At 55.5% G+C, this 22,614-nt stretch overlaps 1 protein-coding gene across 1 annotated transcript; it reads left to right on the top strand.

The window, feature by feature from the left end:
* The first annotated feature begins 18,162 nt into the window (after positions 1–18,162).
* On the top strand, positions 18,163–19,473 carry LOC119097497 (blastula protease 10-like). Its single transcript, XM_037220527.1, has one exon. It carries the CDS (start codon positions 18,163–18,165, stop codon positions 19,471–19,473), a length of 1,311 nt encoding a protein of 436 aa, XP_037076422.1.
* The last annotated feature ends 3,141 nt before the right edge of the window (positions 19,474–22,614 follow it).

The raw sequence follows: 22,614 nt of genomic DNA, 5'->3' as shown, positions 1-22,614 counted from the left end.
AGGAGGGAGTTCGGTGGAGTATTTCTTATTAGAAGCCAGCGCCATGGAAATGTCACAGCAACAGCTCCAGAGGCTCAGTAAGTCAACATACTTTGAAAATGATGTTCTGCATCTTCGTCAGCTAAAAAGCTACGCTATTTTACTAAAGTAAACCAATTTATTTCCAGTCTATATGTACAAGTTGATCCCTTCATGGTCTGCCAGAACAGGGGGGCTCCACGAATCCACACTTCTGCACGGACGTCCACGATAACCAATCAGAGATCGACATCAGGAAAGCATTCCAAGGCCACGGGCTCGTGACGGCCATGCCGTTGTCAAATGATGCAGTGATTGATTGCCTGACGTTGAGTGACAGAGACTGATGCTCAACGGCCAAATGACGTCATAAAGTGACTCGCACTAAGCAATATACTTCATTTATTATGCCTGTTTGTGAGATTTGTCAGCGTCAGCCCCGGTCCCGGGTCATTTACCCTATTTTGGTTGGTTTCTTGACATTATTAAAGCTGCAAAAATGAGCCGTTCTGAAACCATTTTGAGACGCTTATTGCTGGATACAGCAAACAGAATTAGAGCTATGAAGACCTGAGATTGTTTCAAAGAGTAAAACATAGCACACTAATTTTAAATTGTGGGTGGAAATAATTCAGCGCAAAAACTTGCTACTGACAAAGATCTGAATATGTTTCATGACAGACTAGAACGGCCTCCAGAGCTAGCTGAGCAACAGCCAGTGCGGCGCCGTACTCACATGCCCTTCCGGAGCTGCCGCGCGGCAGCGGCGGCGGCGCAGCACCCCGCCAGCACCGCCAGCGCCAGCGCCAGCGCCGTCCTCATGGCCGGTCGGGCCGGGCCGGGGCGCTCACTCGCACCTCTGCACTGGCGCTCACACCTGCGCCGACACTTGCCCGCCCGCCGGAGCAGCCAGCGGAGCGGTCAGCGGCCGCCGCGGACGGTCAGCGGGGCGGCCGCCACCGCCGCGACGCCGGCATGCGGCCGCCCGGCACGCGCCGGCCCTGCGTCGGTAGCGACGCGCCGCGGTGTCGACGGCGACGATCTGCCGGTGTCGGTCGAGGGCCCTGGAAGAGGATTGCGTGTCACCGAGAGTCCGAGACCGGGTCTGCAACGTGACTGGACAGTCGCCGCCGACAGTCAGACAGACAGTGACAGACAGTGACAGACAGTGACAGACAGTCGCCGCGAGGGCGTGCTGAACTGCCGCACGCCGGAAGTGGGTCCGTGTCTCGGGCGGCTGCAGCGGGTCGCCGGCCGCGTCGTTCGGTGGAGCAGAGGTGTGAGTGGTCTGCATAACAATGGTGCCGTGGTTGTACGGTGCAGTTCATTTCACACAAGCGTCCCAGAATGGTCGTGCTGGTGGTGGTTGAATGAACTGAACCGATTTAGCCTCGGCAGTTTCGCTGACAACCTTGGCCTGTTTGGATGTTATCTATTCATGTAAAGCTTCGAGAGGCTATACAGCTTATTCACATATAGATGTTGATTTGTGGAAATGATCCATTTGTCAGCAAAAAGTTATTGCTCCGATTGCATTTCTGATAACTGGAGAAGGCATGGCCGTTTATATCATACTTAAGAGCTTTAGTGACTATGAATGGTATAAGCACGTTGGTACTACCATAAAACATTATTTCAGGTGGTTTCGTTGCTTAACTTTTAGGTAACTATACTGTTACGTAACTGGGTTGCTGAGTTAGGTTAGGTCAGCTAACTTTAAGCAAGCCAGCCGCACCATATCTGTACAGTTCCAAGTATGGACTGGACATCTAGCAGCACCCATTGAAGGATGTCCCGCTCTGTGATGATCTGTCATGGCTGTCGCAGCTCGTGACACGTCTCGCAGCGTCACGAACGGCAGCGCGTGACGCCCGCTCGGCGGAGGCGTCACGAGGCCGCTCGCTATGGAGCGTGGCTTCCGGCTCTGTTCCCCGGGGCTAATGAATTACCGGGGAGTGAGGGGAGGGGCAGCACGCGAGCCGGCACCCCGCCCCCTCCCTCTTCCCGTCTCATTGAGGGGAGGGGGCAGCACGCCAGCCGGCACCCTCCCTCTTCTCGCCTCAGCGAGGGCATGTTCACGTGCCGCTGTCAGCTGGCGATTGGCCATGGAACGCTGGGGCGGAACTCGCCACACCAGCGCCTGGCGCTGGCGTCTGGCGCCGCTGGATTTACTCTCGGAAGCGCCGGCCGGTCGGTCCGCAGTCTCCCTGGGGCTCGGCGGACGCCGGCGGTTAGCGCTCGTCGCTCTGTTTGGCGGAAGGTAAACGAATCGCGTCACGTTCATTGGCGACGCGCTTCTGCTTTGATGTGTGTCTCGTCTCCTCTGTTGGTCTCCGTGAGTCGCATTGCCGACAGCCATCAAAGTTATCAACCGACACCTCACAGCGCCGCGTTCTCGATCACCACAAAAACGAACGTCACTTGGAAACAAGACGTAAGCTATCTCGGTCTCGAGTGATGCCTCCTCGCCGCGGTGGGGTGCCGCCCAAGCCGGGCGCCGGCGCATCGGTCGACCTTCGGCGCCGTCTGGACGGGGTATAAATACCGCGTCTCCATCCGGCGGCCCAGTGGTGTGAGCACGGATCACACGGCATTACATTCATCGGCCCAGCTTCGATTTATGGTGCTCTGCGGATGACTGGCTTCGCCGACGGGTGGGGCCTGCCAGCCGCAGATGTGGCTGACAGTGCGGCCAGCCCACAGTCGCCGAGGTAGTCGTGAAAACAGGTAACGCTGTTTAACTCCAGGGATGCTCAGCACCGCGCCACTAGCTCCTTAAAACGCGCATAAGATGGAAAGATCGATCACTAAAAGGGTGCATTAACCCCAGACATGTAGCAATGCATAACGATGTTACAAGGGGTATCAAATAGTGCCCGCCGCACCCTGACGGGATGGCTGGCTGCAACACCGAAGTGCAGAAACCAAATATCGCCTCAAAGCCTTCCGTACAACGGGCTCGGAATATCTAAATGCTTTCTAATGCGTTTGGCAACGTGAAAGATTAATGACGAATAACAAGCAGAGTATATGTGGAGCAATGTGCTATCGACTCATAGAGCCATCCAGGTGATTGTGTCGCAAACAGCAGCCTCCACGGCCGCGGGGACGCCGGAACAGGACGGCGTGGGGGCATTCACGCCCAGCGTCACGGTCCGTCGGCAGATCTGAATGGACATCAGCCCGATGTACATCATATGCCATGGGTTCACAGAGTATAGGGCGCTTTGTCATTTGTTCGCGACGGATACAGGCGATAAAGCCACCACCAAAACGGGAAACTGGGTGTTGATAAGCTGTGATGACAAGATAAGATTCCCTCTTAGATGATGGAGATCCCAGAAAAGTCAACAATCGGCTGGATCATTCAGTAAAGGTCGAATGAAAGTGCAATGCTTCCGACATGGAGACAATTGCTGCAGTGAAAGTGTGAGAAGAAACAGGGATGGCGTTGGGTGCAATATAGCAGTTTTGTCGGCGCGCACTGTACCCTCCGCCTTAAAACCGCCGGACGGGGGGGGGGGGGGGGTCAACTCACTGTCACTGTGCCCTCCGCCCTAAAACCGCCGGACGGGGGAGTCAACTCACTGTCACTGTACCCTCCGCCTTAAAACCGCCGGACGGGGGAGTCAACTCACTGTCACTGTACCCTCCGCCTTAAAACCGCCGGACGGGGGAGTCAACTCACTGTCACTGTACCCTCCACCTTAAAACCACTGGACGGGGGAGTCAGTCCACTGTTACATCGGCGAGAAGACAACAGTCACGTGCACATCATGCACTGATTCAAAAACCACATGCGAACCTGGAGCCAGGCTGAGCCGAAGCGACGCCATAGATATCCGCCGTGGATGAATCGTGGTCAGGAGCGTGTCCCCGCACGTCCGTTTCTCTGCGCGCCAGACGTATCTGTGCGCGCCAGAAGTAAGCGCACGTCCGTTTCTGTGCGCGCCAGACGTAAGCAGATGTCCGTTGCTGTGCGCGTCAGACGTCAGCGGACGTCCGTTGCTGTGCGCGTCGGACGTCAGCGGACGTCCGTTGCTGTGCGCGTGAGAAGTAAGCGGATGTTGGTTTATTTGCGCGCCGGACGTCAGCGGACCTGTACGGGAGCAGGATGGACCGTGCTCTGCACATCCTTGAAATGTGATCGGTCTGACGCGGCCAGGATTGCAGATATTTCCCTGAAACTCCGCCCCACATTGCGGGGGAGGAGGAGAGCTCCGGACGGCTGGTGGTCACTATTGATGCATGGAACGTCATGACATGATTTCATACGTAAACATTGGAGTTCCAGGTTTCATCCAAAGCCACGTAGGGTAAACATGGATATGCCAATGATGATGTTGAACATTGCTGGCTGGATCAGCTCCGCACGAAATTACCCAGACCCATATCAGTCTTGCATAACTTCACCGCCTATCCTCACACTCTTCGTCACCTACTCAACAATCTCCAGGAAGTGGACACTTGAAATGTTCAGAGCAATCCAGTCACCTACGCAGTCGTGTAAGATAGGGCATTGAACGCCTACAGGGCACCGTAAAGGTATCAAACCATTGTCTGAAGTCACTGAGCTGTACTTCAGACACGCCAAACCAGGCACCCCACCACTTGCACATTCACACCATAGGCTACAGCACCTAGCGAGTTCGGCGACTTTTTGTAGCCGTCGACTTGCGGGTAAGTGTACATCCGGCATCACCATACTCCTGAAAGTGTACATCTGTCATCACCATACTCCTGAAAGTGTACATCCGGCGTCACCATACTCCTGTAAGCAGAAACACACCAAGTCGAAGAAGAACAAATAGCGACTGCTGGTATCAGCTAGGAAACAGGCCCAAAAACAAAGAAACTAATTACGAAAAAGGCACACCTCCCAACTCAAGGCGCTCGCAGCCCAGCCCGTTCTGGCACCGCCCGCCGGCGTCGGCTGCTGACGGTCGACGGTGCCGATCGGCCTGTCCCGTACCGCCGACATCAGCTGTCACCTGCTGCTGACGTCGGCTGTCACCTGCTGCTGACGTCAGCCGTCACGTGCTTCTGACATCAGCCGTCACGTGCGGTTGACATCAGCCGTGGCGATCACTCGGCGGCACTCCTGGCAGCAGCCGCCGTGATCAGTGAAGCCGTCCAGCCACCAGTCGCTGACCAGCCGCCGTGATCAGTGAAGCCGTCCAGCCACCAGTCGCTGACCAGCCGGCTTGACCGACCGCTGGCCTTGCAAACAACGGCGCCGGCGGAGCGTGAGACGACGCTAGTGTCAAGTTCATCCCGCTGCACGGTGGGTGGAAGGAGCTGAGGCGCCCGACACCGGTGCAGTCGGAGGAGCTGAGGTGGCCGACACGGGTACGGCTGGAATAGCTGAGGTGGCCGACACAGGTGCAGTCGGAGGAGCTGAGGTGGCCGACACAGGTGCAGTTGGAGGAGCTAATTGGACTGGGGTGGTGCGATGAACATAGGAAAACTTCGCCAGTTTCGCAAGTGTTCATCGTAGGTAAATGTGGTGTGCAAATGGAAAATGGAACAGATGTTGAACATGAAGCATGTGGTTAGTGATCATGTCGTGATATATGGGCGCAGCGCTCGTGGTAAGCCGAGCGTCAGTGGCCAATGAGTGTTATGCAATGAGTGCAGCGCTGCCGGGCCCATAAAACATCACTTTCAGCTCACAGCACTGCAGGACACTCACTTGTTAGGTAAGCATATCCCCAGCGTTGACAAACGTCACGTACCGTGTCCCGTTGTACCTCAAGCTCAGCGTCACTCGCAGTGTCAAGAAGGAGACTACCGTCAATCAGCTCACGAGAAATCGCCGCTGCTGGGTATTACCGATGCATCGCCTCTGTGCAACGCTCAGCTCTTAGCCATCATCAGCCTGACGTCATCAAAGTTGGTGGCGCGATTAACAACCTGACGAGAATTCCTGGGACTCTATGTTGTGCTGCCAATGTCAAACGAAACCGACATGTAATGGTACAATGCAACCATTTCCGACTTGAGATCTTAATAGTGATACGTGCATATGTACCCGGCCACTTTTGGTCCCAGATTTGTGGTGTCGATGCGTATTCCAATACATTTAGTTCCCCAAAATCATTCCATCATATGAATACTACCTAAAGTTCATCGCTAGTGGCATGTTGACATTAGCTCGCCATGCTGCGTTCTGCCATATTCGTAACGGATGCGTCATAAATCTGATTGGGCCACGGGTCATTCATGCATAAATCTCTCTGAAGTGAGCCGTTCTGCGCTCGCTACAGCGCTTCATGACCAGCCTGCTCTCGCGGCAACAGTCACGGCTCCCTTGAGCAGTAACTCTTCATGACCAGCGTGCTCTCGCGGCAACAGTCACGGCTCCCTTGAGTAGCAACGCTTCATGGCCAGCCTGCTCTCGCGGCAACAGTCACCGCTCCCTTGAGCAGCAACTCTTCATGGCCAGCCTGCTCTCGCGGCAACAGTCACCGCTCCCTTGAGCAGCAACTCTTCACGGCCAGCCTGCTCTCGCGGCAACAGTCACCGCTCCCTTGAGCAGCAACTCTTCATGGCCAGCCTGCCCTCGCGGCAACAGTCACCGCTCCCTTGAGCAGCAACTCTTCATGGCCAGCCTGCCCTCGCGGCAACAGTCACCACTCCCTTGAGCAGCAACTCTTCATGGCCAGCCTGCCCTCGCGGCAACAGTCACCGCTCCCTTGAGCAGCAACTCTTCATGGCCAGCCTGCTCTCGCGGCAACAGTCACGGCTCCCTTGAGCAGCAACTCTTCATGACCAGCCTGCTCTCGCGGCAACAGTCGCGGCTCCCTTGGGCAGCCGCCCATCACGTGCGCCCCCCCCCCCCCCCCCCCCACCCCACCCCCTTCCCCTCCGCTCTGATACGGGGCCAGGTTTGCAGCACTGGCCCCAAGCCACATGAGTCAGGCGGACGTCGACACAAATGAAGGAAGGCAGCCTGCCCCATTGCTCTGATCATGAGGAGGGTGGCAGATATGAACGACGCTGGTGTCGGTGTCTGTTGTCGGGGCACCTTGCCCGCGGCCGAGGGTGGGAAGCGGTGTCGAGGGGGACGGCAGGTGCGAGCAACACCGGCGTCGGTGGCTATCCCGCGAGTCACAGCACCGTGCCCGCAGCCGGGGGTGGGAAAGCGGTGTATGAGGAAGCGTGGACTTCGGGGGCTCCGCAGTGATTGGTCTGGGTTTGGGTTCCGATATCCAAACACGGCTCTACGGCCGTCACTGCTTCGTTATTAGCCCCACGTTTAATGCGTGATCCTCTGAGAACTGATCTCCCTCTGCCGCATAGATAATCGCTGGTGGCGTTTGGCCGTACCGATCCATTACGGCGCAGCGCCACAGCTTCGATGGGCTTTAGAACATGTAAGCACAGGGCGGGTAATTCATCCCGAGCATTCGGCATTGAACGGGCAGAGGTAGTTGTACCCAGGCAGAGGTCGTTGTACCCAGGCAGAGGGCGTTATACCCAGGCTCATTATGCGAAGGCCACGTCAACTCGGATACCCTAACCACCCGGTCTATTGATAACAGATAAGGCCTATCCATAGCCATCACCTCGATGACATCACCAGCAACATGATCTCGCCCAACGGCGACCACTGTGCTGATTTGTCTTTTATGATTATGTTATTTTGCTCGGTTCCTCCACGTTCAGTTTGTCATGTGAGATCATTTACGCATGGTGTGCGACTTCAAGTACAGGTTATCTCATTACAACAACTGCTCGATTACATGATTGTGAGCAAACATCAAACAGTTTTGTGCCCTCACTCCTCCGGAAAACTCGGTATTGTTTGACTTCATCGCCTATGACACAACTACCACTACCCGCATCGCTCAAAAGGCTCGACTTATCCACGCACCGTTAGAAACCAGGCCACCCAGGTTTGAAATACGGTCTATAAATCAATGAGCAGCGGACTTCGTGGTCCCTCAAGACATTGCAGTGAGGTGATTGCCAGAAACGCGAGCGTTTGCAATCACCTCAACCAGTTCCTGTGCCAGCTGTCAGCACTGATGGCTAGTCGGACCGCCCTGTTAGTGCGCGTGATGCCGCGAACAGACACCCGTAGGTAGCAACTTGATGGAGTGCAGAGGTGGGCATAGGCTTACAAACGCTTACTGGGTGCACAAAGTGCTGACAGCGACCCTCTTTGGATCCATGGACGTTCGTCTGCGTGGTGATAAACGGCCGGCTCGGCAGATCAGAGAATGGATCAGGTCGTCGCCCCATGACCCATGGAACCATGTCCCATGACCTGTGGACGACATTCCATGGACGGCTTGAGCACGTATGGGACTGCGCTTGCAGAAGAAGATTAAGAAGCGGTAGTGCAATGCAGCGCTAGGCGAGCTAGAGTGAGCCTGGTACGCCGGCTCACCCGGGTGGCCGCTGCAGCGCACGGCTCGGATGGTACCATAGCGCCACTGCAGCCGGTCGTGTCGGTAAGGCGCATAATTGTCACGGCGCTGTAGGCTCGTAAATGAAACTGACGCAAAGCATCGCTCCAGTCGTTACAAGCATTCTGAAGCATCGTAGGTGCCGATCAGTCGTGGCGTCATGCCGGCGCGTTTTTCTCCAACTGTTAGTGAGTCTGCCGACCACGACAGGCGACATCGCATGGGAATCCGGCCGCGCCCGGCCCGCGTGACGTGACAGCACTCCTGCACGCGCCAAGGCCACGCCTGTTGCGAGGCGGCCGCACTCCTGGGCCATACAATGGGCTGGACTGTGTGCCGCGTTTAGCACGCTGCTCGTGCCAGCCCGGTGCGCGTTGCGGCGGCATCGACGGAGCGTCACCCCACGTCTCTTCGTGACGGGTTTAATCGGCGGAGGCTGCGTGACGCAGACCGGGGATGTGCGCTGGGTCAGAGGCGCACCTGGCTGCACCTGGCTGCGCCATGATTGCATTGCGACTGCACCCGATTGCACCGCGACTGTACCCGACTGCACCGCGACTGTACCCAACTGCACCGCGACTGCAGCCGACTGCACAGCGACTGCGGCCGACTGCACCGCGAATTACGCTCCCGATCCGAATGCAGCAACTTTGTCCTGCCCCAGAGTTGTGAACGGAGTTCATTCAAGCCTGGCGCTACAATTGAAAAACTGCTGTCACATTGCGGAAGCCGCCCTGGAGGAGGTACACGGGACAGCTGATGTCCGTTTCCGTTGTCAACGAGAGCGGCTTGGCGATCGCCTTCGCTCAGCCCACTGTGCCCCGCTCACCTGCCGATCCGGGCGCGGGCCAGTCACGTGGCCACTCGTCGGCAGCGTGCGGGCGCGGCCGGTGTGGTCACGTGGTGTGGGCCGGTCCGAGCGCCGGTTCACACGTCCTGCTCGCACGGGCCCGGCTCGGAGACTCCGGGGCTGGCCGCCACCGGGCCGACGGGTCAGCCCTGCCTCGCCACCCCCGGTGCACAGCGCCGCCGGCCACCTCCAGCGGTCAGACGTCGGCTGCCGGTGATAGCGCTGGATGACTCTCGTGCCAGCCATTTGCAGCATAGTGTAAACATTGGTGTCCGCGCGGTCGTCGACAGATATATTGGCGGTGTTTGTACGCGAATGGGTGAATAGGTCGGCGCTGTGGCGGGAACTCCGAGACGAGTTGTAGGACTTCGGGCGACGCTTTAGTGTGACAGCGATAGGAGGCTCTAATGAAGCTGCTCTGGCTTGAAGACATTTCTGAAAGACCCTGCGCAATAAGAAGATGAAAATATAGCAAAACGGCGAGCGCCTAGAGGGGAACGATGTACAAGCTCAGGTCACGAAAGCAACTGTAAATGTGTTGGACCAGTCTTATTCCGAACCAGGCGGCCATAATTGGATCGTATGATTGTCAATGGTTGGATCGTATGAAGTCAATGGTGTATGATTTGTCTGGGATCTTATTAGGTAAATGTCACAGACAACAAATAGTACCTGAGAAGAGTGTTATAAATACCCAGTCCATACTCATGTCCATACATGTATTCATCCGGCCTGCGTTCTTTAGCAGCAACTCTCATCCGGCATGAAGAGGAGTGCCGTTTTAAAGAGTTCTGGACGCCCAGGCGCACCAATGATTGCAGGTTATTAACACGAGAGCTGTGGTGATGTATGAAACAAATGACCCCAAAAGACCGAAACAAATTACCCTGTCTTCCCCCCCCCCCTTCCTCCCTTCCACAACTCCGCTTGTGATAGTCGTCGCCATGGTCTGCATCCCGTCTAGTGGGGTGGCCAGATCTTAAGATCGTCTCGATACACTGTCTGCGTCGTCCTCTGCACCTTCCTCGGCTATCGGGTGAATTGATATTGGTGAGTGCATGAAATGCGACAGCCGTATGCAGAAATAATGATAATCGATACACCTTTGCTGTTAATTGAGTCTTAGGAAGACAGCCCACGAGACACCTTGCAGCGTTCGAGTGCCCACTCAAGCCCAGATAACTGGTATTGGGTTGCACTGGATGGGGTTAGGATGTCCCCCGCCGCCAGCACTGTCACTTACTCAAGTCCAGAGATTGGAAGTGCCCGACTAATCACCCAGAGAGAAATGGTTGCCATGCATCTCTTACGAAAACCGCACCCATCTAACCGCGACCAAATAGATGTCACCGAGCGGTACACCCTCCCCTGATTCCTGACCCGACCCCAAGCGCGGCTCGTAGCACCACCGGCACCAGTGACCATCAGACGAGCGCACAGCGCGTCCCGGCCCGTGTCGCTGCAGACGGGTTCTGACAGTGACGGAGAGGCTGCCGTCAGCGGCCCGCCCGCTGACCAGCATCGGTGACAGCGGCGCGCGCGCGTCTGCGGGCGGCGGCGGCGGACGTCAGGCTGCCGCCAGCGGCCCGGCCGCCGACCAGCATCGGTGACAGCGGCGCGCGCGCGTCTGCGGGCGGCGGCAGTCCCGGACGTCAGGCTGCCGCGCAGATCGTGGCACCGCACGGCTGAGGTGGGCTGGCCGGACCGGCCGGGCGCGGACACGGCTCAGATGGGCTGTCCGGACCGGCCGGGCGCGGGCACGGCCGAGGTGGGCTGGCCGGACCGGCCAGGCACGGGCACGGCTGAGGTGGGCTGGCCGGACCGGCCGGGCGCGGGCACGGCTGAGGTGGACTGGCCGGACCGGCCGGGCGCGGGCACGGCTGAGGCGGGCTGGCCGGACTGGCCGGGCGCGGGCACGACTGAGGTGGGCTGGCCGGACCGGCCGGGCGCGGGCACGGCTGAGGTGGGCTGGCCGTGAGGTGGGCTGTCCGGACCGGCCGGGCGCGGGCACGGCTAAGGTGAGCTTGCCGAACCGGCCGGGTGCGGGCACGGCTGAGGTGGACTTGCCGGACCGGCCGGGCGCGGGCACGGCTCAAATGGGCTGGCCGGACCGGCCAGGCACGGGCACGGCTGAGGTGGGCTGGCCGTGAGGTGGGCTGGTCGTGAGGTGGGCTGGCCGGACCGGCCGGGCGCGGGCACGGCTGAGGCGGGCTGGCCGGACCGGCCGGGCACGGGCACGGCTGAGGTGGGCTGGCCGTGAGGTGGGCTGGTCGTGAGGTGGGCTGGCCGGACCGGCCGGGCGCGGGCACGGCTGAGGTGGGCTGGCCGTGAGGTGGGCTGGCCGTGAGGTGGGCTGTCCGGACCGGCCGGGCGCGGGCATGGCTTAGGTGAGCTTGCCGAACCGGCCGGGTGCGGGCACGGCTGAGGTGGACTTGCCGGACCGGCCCGGCGCGGGCACGGCTCAGATGGGCTGGCCGGACCGGCCAGGCACGGGCACGGCTGCGGTGGGCTGGCCGTGAGGTGGGCTGGTCGTGAGGTGGGCTGGCCGGACCGGCCGGCGCGGCACGGCTGAGGCGAGCTGGCCGGGCACGGGCACGGCTGAGGTGGGCTGGCCGTGAGGTGGGCTGGTCGTGAGGTGGGCTGGCCGGACCGGCCGGGCACGGGCACGGCTGAGGTGGGCTGGCCGTGAGGTGGGCTGGTCGTGTGGTGGGATGGCCGGACCGGCCGGGCGCGGGCACGGCTGAGGTGGGCTGGCCGTGAGGTGGGCTGGTCGTGTGGTGGGATGGCCGGACCGGCCGGGCGCGGGCACGGAGTACCGCCTGACGTCGCCGCTCCGGAGACAGGTCAACGGTCCCTCAGACTTGTCTGGAGGAACGCTGTGAACGCATGCGGCTGAGCGGCCGCGAAACTTGGACCGGTCCGTCGGGGGTCACGCATCAGGCTGTCCGGTGTAACCGTGATCACCTAGATGGTTACGTGAACACGTGACCATCGCGTGGCCATGCGGATTCGTGACCATCGGGCGGTTGCGCCAACGCCTGGTCAAGAGACGGGGATGTGGTTGTCGAACCGCAGAGTGGTCACGTGGCCAGTTCATCACCGAACAAGCCTGCGTACGCTAGACTATTGGAAGGTCACGTGGACACCTGAACAACGGCAGTGACGTGGACGTGTGGCCGCCGAATGGTTACGTGTGCACGTGACCAACGCACGTTTACGTGGACATCTGGCCACTGGACGACCATGTGGATACCTGGACAGCGGGCGGTCATGAGAACACATCACCACCGGACGATCCTGTGGACGCCTGATCAACGGGCGGTCCACGACATTCAACTGATCGGCGATCTGTTGCTGGGTGCTGGTGGGCTGGGCTAGTGATGGTCCCCACTAAGGCAGGTACTTCCTTAGCCGGTTAGAAATCAGATGGCTCGCGTGGGCTGGAGAAAAATAAATCGACAAAGCGTTGTTATCGCGTTTGCTAAGGCGGGGTCACTCCCGGTAAGGGCGGTTCTTTACGTCACTGTTTTACTAATTACACCATTTTTGGCGTCATCAGACGCTGAGACACGTACAAGAGTTTGTTTTGTAGCGTCTGCAGCTGGTGTCACGCCGCAGGCGAGCGGCAAATGTCAACAGTGCACACGTACAAGGTTTTGCATTTCAGACTAAATTTACGCGTGCGACTGAAATTTATGGTGACAGCGCGTGCTTGGGTTCTGCGAAGACGAAAGGGGAGCATAGCGTCGTACCTATGCCAACACGTCGTTGCTATGAATGGATTGGCGCATGTGAAGCTGACGGAAGGGAAATGAATACATAGGTGCCGCTGGACTTAATGTGATACCAAACCAGAAATGTGGGGAAAATGGGATAAGCGGCGACGAAACTCATCATTCGTCACATTATGTTACACGCACCTCGGCGCCGCGCTATGTAGTGAGCACGCTTGACTTCATGAGACCAAATCACGCCGCGCGGTAGGCGTGAAATGGCCAATAAGTACGTGATGCAATAAAAAACCGCATGAAATACCAGGGCTAAATTGACAGTCCCGAAGACCAACCATCGGCCTCGCTCATGCTTACAGCACTTTTCGTGCATTTCAGATTTGATACCAAATTAGGTCCTTGCCTAAAAAACTAGCATGTAGAGGACTAATGCGAGCCTTTCATTGGGTGGATTTCCGGGATCAGAACTGACGCTGGCAGAACTTATTGCGTAATCCCGGACCTTCCCCATCTGAATGCAAAATCCATATCACTGGCAGAACTGTTTGAAACAAATTAAAAGCAGCAAAACACCGTATGTCAAAGGCGACTCGAGAACTGGCAAGGGCCGTAGGAGTACACGGCGACGGCGATCAGCAACAAGGGCCGTAGGAGTGCACGGCGACGGCGATCAGCAACAAGGGCCGTAGGAGTACACGGCGACGGTGATCAGCAACAAGGGCCGTAGGAGTACACGGCGACGGCGATCAGCAACAAGGGCCGTAGGAGTACACGGCGACGGCGATCAGCAACAAGGGCCGTCAGCTGGCGGCAGCAACGATGGGTCACACGCTAAAGGATCCAGGGTCTGGTGTTTGTAAAGCAGCCAGGCAGGACTAGTAACTCGCACCTGGTGATTGCAAAAATGAGCCAGTAAGAGCCAGGAACCAGGGTGTAGTACTTGCAAGGCATCCAATGGATCCAGGAATATGGTGCTGGCGTCTACTAAAAAGGAAAAACAGTCGGAGCCGGGATCCAGGGCGCGCTGTTATCATGAGAGGACAGTGGGAGCCGGAACCGGGAACCAGTGTTGGAACCCAGGCACATATCTGGCTGGAGATCATTTGGGGACACATTGTGTCAAGCCAAAGTGTTTATTACACCTTTTGTGTTCATTCGCGTCCGGCCAGGGATCTGAGACAACCGCGCCGGCCGGGGGTCTGAGACAACCGCGCCGGCCGAGGGTCTGAGACAACCGCGCCGGCCGGGGTCTGAGACAACCGCGCCGGCCGGGGGTCTGAGACAACCGCGCCCGGCCGGGGGTCTGAGACAACCGCGCCCGGCCGGGAGTTTGAGACAACCGCGCCGGCCGGGGGTCTGAGACAACCGCGCCGGCCGGGGGTCTGAGACAACCGCGCCCGGCCGGGAGTTTGAGACAACCGCGCCGGCCGGGGGTCTGAGACAACCGCGCCGGCCGGGGGTCTGAGACAACCGCGCCGGCCGGGGGTCTGAGACAACCGCGCCGGCCGGGGATCTGAGACAACCGCGCCGGCCGGGGGTCTGAGACAACCGCGCCCGGCCGGGGGTCTGAGACAACCGCGCCGGCCGGGGGTCTGAGACAACCGCGCCGGCCGGGGGTCTGAGACAACCGCGCCCGGCCGGGAGTTTGAGACAACCGCGCCCAGCCAGGGGTCTGAGACAACCGCGCCGGCCGGGGGTCCGAGACAACCGCGCCCGGCCGGGGTCTGAGACAACCGCGCCCGGCCGGGAGTTTGAGACAACCGCGCCGGCCGGGGGTCTGAGACAACCGCGCCGGCCGGGGCAAGCTGACTTCCCACCCAGGATCTCATTTTCCAGACACCATATAAGAAAAAGGAAGATGCCGTTGTGAAGGTCTCGCCAAAACATGAAAAATGTAGACACAGTTTTTAGCCTTAGGTCAAATATGGGGTCACCAGAGGTCACAAAATGTCAAAAGCGTTCGTTCGGGTACATGCAGTTTAAACCTACGTCAACACTCCATGATGGATATCTAGGGTTCAGAAATAAGCGTTAAGACTATGCAGAGCCCAGTTCTATTTCCTCACAATTGTCAGGTGAGATAAGGTGACCGTTCAAAATTTGTCTACCTGTAGCCTTTCGAGACCGATACTTTTTCACAATGTGCTTCTAAGTTCATTTTCTTAGATGCAACTGTGAGAAAAAGTATTCTAGACACAGAAATGTCATTGCGGGCTGACTTAGAGATCATCTAATGTCACCTTACGTTAAATCTATAAATCATCCAACTGCAATGTCAACAATGCTAGCGGGATCCATGTGACCAGCACAATGCTTTGTTATGGTTACAGATAGTGTGTTGTACATCTACAGGTACCCAAGATCGCATCAGCTTCATAAACACGATGAAGAAGTGGTTACAAACGTCACGTTCGTTAATCTAGCATCGTCGCTACTGAAAACACAGATCGCTGACCTTGATGAACTCATATGATTTTGTTGCCCTCACGTGACCTATTGTGATCTCATTATGTGCCAGCATTCCGAACATGTCTTCAGTGAAGTATCCGAATTCTCCTTTCAAACTTGCGTATTAAGACTTTTTATTTTGAGACCAGCATGTGCGCAGAAGCCAACCATTGTGGTAGGCCATGACCGGGGCAAGGTTATGTGCTCGGTGGTCGCATGATGGTTATGTATGCAATTTGATATTTTTCGAAATATGCGAACACCAAAACTACACAAAGATATATACGAATTTGCATTATATTTCATGAAAAATAGCAAAACTTGACCGGATTTTAGGTCACTAAACTCATCCGTTTTGAAAATCTGAAGCATTCAAATTGTGCGTACTATCACATTCTACAACTGCAGCGACAAGTTTGAACAACGACTAATGACCCACAACAAATTATGTGTGATCAAAGTTGTTTAGAGATTGACCGCTTTGACCTGACTTGGGTCACTGATCTTGATGGATCAAATCTTCAAATTCCCACAAATAATCCCAATTTAATAGATAAACGGATACCGAAAAATTGGTGCCGCTGCGAACGTTTGTTTTTGAATTGTATTCGACAAGCTCCAGGAGGGGAGGGCAACTCTCCTGCCGGGCGGGCACAAGTCGCTATCACTAATGGTTCAAGCCAATAACAAACATATATGCAATGCGAGCTGGCATAGCAGAAATTTTTGTCCGATCAGGTGACCTGACCGTAAACTGGCATGATCTTGACCCCACACAAACCATTAAGCCTTAGACCCTGAAGTCTCCTTGAGGGTTGCGATAATTTCTACGGTATCTGACATGAACTGTGATGTCATCAGTCGCGTGACGGATGTCATCGCCATGTCAACGACCTCTCCCGTGAAATTGGTCAGGGCTATCGACTGCCGTTCCATGTTTTTACCCTTCAACGCGAAGGAAAGGTCACGAGAGGTCAAATGCGAGGTAGCGGGGGAACTACCATTCTCACTAACACCACTCTCATGGTGAAATATCCCAGCGGATGGTGAAATATCCCAGCCGGAGCGGGAAAGCCGCCAAACCGCCAACAGCTTGCACAAACCGCTCTCATGGAGATCTGTTGAGAACAAATAAAACTCTCGTGCCAGGAACGGGGCTCTAAAAAGGGAGTTAGACGCTCGAACGTCGGCCGTAACGATGTTGATCTCGTTGATCGGTCAGCTCAGCGCTCTACGAATTGGAATAAAGAATAGAAATTGATTACGTCGAAGCGTTGGTAGCAAAATGCTGCGGCGTACGGCAGACTGTCACCTCAAGCTGATATCCTTGAGCTATAAAGTTGGCAGAACAAGAAGCAGAAATCATCTAGGATCATCGATTCCGCAAAAAAACATCTGGATGTCTCACCGTTTCAAAGCTGTCTAGTTTTTTGTGAGGATCACAAGCTAACAGCAGCGTTTAAGTTAGTGCTGATGCCACTAATTGTCGGCAAGACGTCACATACAGCGTGGGCGCACGGAGAAATAGTAGACCCGGTCGTCAGCGCCACGCGTGGATGATACCAGAAAACAGGCGATCGAACCATGCATTTTAGAATCTCCTGCGGATAGCACTTGTCAAGGCATTGGTATATCCTTCGTTCATGTGTTTGGCAGACGCAGAAGCACTGATGCGTAACGGTCACGTGCACATGGATAGATGACGTTGCTAGAATATTTGTCGCCTTTGGATCGCTGGGGTGAATTTTAAACGACGTCTCCAGCCTTACATCTTGACCTGCCCTGACCGACGTTTCTAACGCCAGCCCCTTGACATGTACGAAAACGGATGGATCTATGGCTTACGCACATTTCTGCATTGAAGTCTGCACCCACCGACCAACAATTTTTCCTAGTGTTATTATCCATTGTCTTCTCCATCAGCATTGATTTCATGCCACTGCAATGTCTGGTCGCCAAGTTCTGGACCTGCTTCCGATCGGCGAACTTGAGCTCTTCCACGGTATGAGAGTTATATCACTGGAGTGTGGCGCGAAACAGCGGTGATATTACAGCGTTGCAGAAATACACTGCTAGGTCGTGCCAGCCCCGTCGCTGTGCTTGCAGTTATTGCCACTCAGTTTCTAATCTTCCTTTTTTTCAAAATAGCGTGCAGCTTAACCACCACACTGTCGGATCCCGGCATCATTAGCGAGATTTCAATAATTTAAGCTATCGAATAGTGATGCTGTATCGGCGTAAAGCTGTGTCAAAAGCTGCATTGACCCAGCTATACCCAGATCAATACAGTTTTTGTCTTTTTCGGCTTTTGTTGCGAAATGCCTTTACTCAAAGGCACACCTCGGGTGGAGCACCTGCTGTAACGTAACGGTATTGTCACCCGACAGTACAGATGTGCGACCTCTGCGCAAAACATGTGGATGCAGGAATCGGTGAAAGAAACCCGTGTGGCAACGCCGTCCCAGCATCTGTCCCATTGCAACTGGGGGCGACCCAGTGTATAGCCGAGTCCCCTGGCCAATGCAGCACCGCCACTTGCCGGCACGCATTTTTTGCTGTTTTTCTGCCGAGCTGAGCTGCAACTCGCAGGTGCGCGAGCTACGGTGAGGACATCGCTGCAGCCTCCCCCCCCCCCCCGCCGCGGGAAAATAAAATGCGCCGATCGCTACCGGACCGGAATCAATCTCCGGAGTTCGACACCATGAAGACATCGGTCGTCCTGGCTCTGCTGGCGCTGGCTGCGGCCAGGCCGCGATCGCGTCAAGTCGACCAGCAGCAACAGGTGGTGACTGACGGGCCCCAGGAACAGGTGGTGACGGAGGGCCCGAAGCCCGAGGGTCTGCCGCTGGGACCTGCAGACGACCTCTTCGAGTACCGCAACCCCGAGACGACCGACTTCGGGGACATGCTGTTCGAGTCGGACATGGTGCTGACAGAGGAGCAGCGGTTGAACCGGCAGGCCGCCAGCAACCTCTGGACCAGCCCGGTCAGCTTCGCCATCAGCTCGAGCTCGGCGGGCGACCGCGCGGCCATCCTGGCCGGTATCCAGCACTGGCGCGACCATTCCTGCATTGAGTTCGACGAGGTGTCCGAGGGCTCGTCCACGCCACATATCAATTTCGTCAAGTCGAGCGGCTGCTGGTCATATATCGGCCAGATCACCAGCTCGGGTGGCCAGCGCATCAGCATCGGCAACGGCTGCACCAGCCTGGGCACCGTGGCTCATGAGATTGGCCACGCCATGGGCCTCAACCACCAACAGTCGCGCCCCGACCGCGACACGTACGTCCAGATCAACTTCGAGAACATCAAGTCAGGCAAGGAGGGCAACTTCCGCATAAGCAGCAGTTCTGACAACTACTCGGTGCCGTACGACCTGACGTCGGTGATGCACTACGGCAGCACCTACTTCAGCTCCAACGGTAAGGACACGATCCAGGTGAAGAACGTGCTGTATGAGGGCCTGATTGGAACACGCGGTGGGTTCTCGCACCGCGACAAGCACATCATCAACGCCATGTACCAATGCGACGATGCCTGCAGCAGCAAACCAACGTGCCTGAACGGTGGCTTCGTCGGCAAGGACTGCACGTGCGTGTGTCCGCACAACACGGAAGGCGCCAACTGCGAGTCGGAGACGGAGGACTACTACGGCGAGCTGGCGTGCGGCGACGAAGACATGACGGACGAGGGTACCATTACCTCGCCAAACTATCCAGCGAACTTCCCGCGCAACGTCGTCTGCTTCTGGGTGATCACGGCCCCCGAGAACCAGCAGGTCGAGCTGAGCGTTACCGACATGAAGATGCTGTACCGGTATGGGGGCAGCTGCCCCTGGGACTACTTGACCGTGCGCCATTCCGGCGACATCCACTACGACGATGTCAAGGCCTGCGACGCGGAACTCACGGGCCAGACGTTCACCTCCGCTGGAAACAAGATGGTCGTCAAGTTCAAATCCGGTAACTACGGCTGGTACCGCGGCTTCAGCGCCGCTGTCAAGTTCGTCTAATCTGCCTAGGATGGTCACCACCAAGGCGGCCAAGATGGCGGCGGCGTCAGGCGCTGGCGGGGCGAAGCAGGCCACGCTGCAGAGCTCTGGCGGCGCCTGCCAGACGGAGGACGCCACACGTCGAGTCCACGCCAAGCAGGGGCGAGGTGCTTAGGGAAAAACCGCGCCATGATTCTAGTTCTTGTATTCGTCGTGCCCTTTTCAGCGCTTTGGGCGAGATTCTTCGGCAAGATTTTGGGGGCGGGGGAATTTGTAGCTCGTACTGCGCGATATTGACAAAAAAAACTCGGTTGTGTGGCATGTTGGAACGTTCCGGCTCATGCTGGGACCGAAGCATTGAGAAAAGTACGGAAAACAATGATAAATTAGTACGCATAAGCCTCAGGTCTACCTAACCCTGAACGGTTGGGGAGCATTCCGTGCATGCACCGCTTTTAATCTATTTACTGACAGACATCACTGGGCTGCTGCCAGTGTTACAAATGCTACATGGTACCTGTCTCTGCCCTTTTTTCTCTGATTCCACTTCCACGCGTACGCGTTCCGTTAGTGATTTTCTTCCGCGTGGTCCTTTTAGCTGCCTTTCTGTTTGTAGATATCAGGTGGACGATTTGCACGCACACACAGGGACCAGCGTAGCAACGTAGAACATAGGGAAGCGCAATGTGGGTGCTGGGGTTATTTGTGTGACGGCCAGCCTGGGTGACTGCTGTGTCTTCTTCTGCAATAAAAAATATCAAAAAGGGTTTTCATTATGAGGTATATGAGCAGGGGGAGAGCACATTCCCAGGCCAAAACTATTGCCCGCTAAGGAATGCAGCAAATACGACGATGGTCCGCCACTGCGGCACTTGCCTCGTGCCGCAGTAAAGAACCGATAGTGTCTGCCTTAGAGGCAAAGGTGCCATCTTGGATAGTTGCTTATTCAGTTGGGGAGGGGCGTCAGTACCCTACCTCCCCACCCCCAACCCCCACCGCCCAAACTGGGCTCCAGCCCTCCCACCAACTTTGAGAAGAAAGTGGGCCAGATCTGGGCAGAAACCTGTTATTGGCATATTTCGACAGAAAGGCTGGGTCACTTTCACTGCCCAGCATCTTCCTCGACTCATTTTATAAGAATTCACCCCCTCCCCCGTAAAGAGTAAAATTGAAGTGTACAGCTATCATCCTTTAACCCAGCACACTTGGCAAGGCCTTGGTAGGACGTGTAGGTTTGATACGCTAGGTAGGACGGTTTTTGGTGTCAATTTTGCCAAGATAGCTCCAAGATTTCCTCAGTAGACGTTTGGAGTCCTTACTGTGCCAAGGTGCTGTTCAACAGGGCTTATAACATGTTGACACGCGCCTGGGTGGCCGGCTAGATACCCTTCGCTCGGGTGGGGGTCAATTTGCCCCCTCCCCCTGAGATCTTGGGAACTAAGAGAGCTAGAGACACCAAATTCCCAGGGTGTGTTGACCTGTACGTGAACTCCCTCTAGTCAAAGTTTGAGGTTCGTAGGTCATGACCTTTGGGTCAAATAAGGTCAAACAAGGTCAAATTCCATCTTGGTCTCCATAGTGTCTCCAGAACCTAGATAACTGTTTCTAAGCAAGAGGTCACATACTCAATTAAGGTCAGTAACCTTGTATGACCTTTTGAAGGTCATGGTGACCAAAATCATGCAAGACTGCTGAGTTTTGCATTTGAATAAGCGACAAAGAAAACGCTAGGCGGTGTGTTTCTGAAAACAACATGTTTTAGGCCATTCATGGTTCATTTTAGGTCAGTTACCTATTCTGGCCTCTAAAGGTCCAGGGGAGATGTGTAATGCGGTTCCTGCTATAAATGAATTAGAAATGAGCACCAGAAACTATCCCATACAGCAAGCCATAGAGTAACAAAACAGGTCGGTTTTGACCTTGGTCTGACCTTTATGCCTGACCTTAAGTCAACGTAATTTACTCTTTCAATATTTACGTTGCCTAAGAAAGCATCCCAGAGGTGCATGGCTTCGTCTAAAACGCCGTTGTTACACCAGATTGAACGATTCCCTAAAAACTGACTTCGCTGAAATGGCCTGACTTTGACCTGCCATAGGTCAGCGACCTTACAAGGTACCTCTAAGTTTTTTATGCCAAACGATGTGCCATTCAATTGCTTACAGCTATAAGAATTTGGCGCGGCTGCGCTGCGCCGTTCGGGAACCATTCTAGGAAAAACCTTCGGGGGGGGGGGGGCAATTTGAACCCCAACCAGAGCGTGTGTTAAGTGGGGAAAATAATCCTACGCTCAACCAAATATCCTCACACTAACCAGAAATTTTCCTCGCTGTCTTACCACTTTTTAAATGAAGGATTTCCTCCTGTCGTCTTTTAGAAGAAAGAGCAAGAGAGAGAGAGAGAGAGAGAGAGAGAGAGAGAGAGAGAGAGAGAGAGAGAGAGAGAGAGAGAGAGAGAGAGAGAGAGAGAGAGAGAGAGAGAGAAGAGAGAGAGAGAGAGAGAGAGAGAGAGAGAGAGAGAGAGAGGAGAGAGAGAGAGAGAGAGAGAGAGAGAGAGAGAGAGAGAGAGAGATATATATATATATATATATATATATATATATATATATATATATATATATACATGTACATGTTTATATAAAAGATAGGTTATGCTTTGCTGAGTGTTTGTCGACATAGTGCAACCGGAAGGTAAGGAAACCCATACCATGTCTTGAAATATTATGAACGCGACTTTGCATGCTCCACGTTTTGATTGTGTTTCACCAATGATTAATTTTCAAGCCACCAGACATGATTCTGAGAATTGATGATAGCATATCTAGGAAGTTTCGAAATGCAATTCTATTGTATTTGTACATTTTCATAGGAGCGTCATTTCTTTCGCCGACACCTACTTGTAGAAATCCACATCCTAGAACTTGAAAATTGAAATTCTCCCTCTGGAGGCATTCTGACTATCGACACACGCCACATATAGCAGTCAGTTTGTTTTAGTTTTGGTTGTTTTAGTCAGTAGCAGCTTGTTTTAATCCGTCAGGTCCAGTGAAAGTGCCTAGCATTTTGCTTTCGTTTTCGTGTGAATACCAACACGACTAATCCTAATCTGAGGAACCGGAATAGCGAGGCAGGGTAGGAGAATCCGTGTCTCGAAACCGTCCTA

Source organism: Pollicipes pollicipes, unplaced genomic scaffold, assembly GCF_011947565.3.
Source record: "Pollicipes pollicipes isolate AB1234 unplaced genomic scaffold, Ppol_2.1 Scaffold_4295;HRSCAF=5057_pilon_pilon_pilon, whole genome shotgun sequence".
Taxonomy (NCBI): domain Eukaryota; kingdom Metazoa; phylum Arthropoda; class Thecostraca; order Pollicipedomorpha; family Pollicipedidae; genus Pollicipes; species Pollicipes pollicipes.
This window is presented reverse-complemented; position numbering and strand designations above follow the sequence as displayed.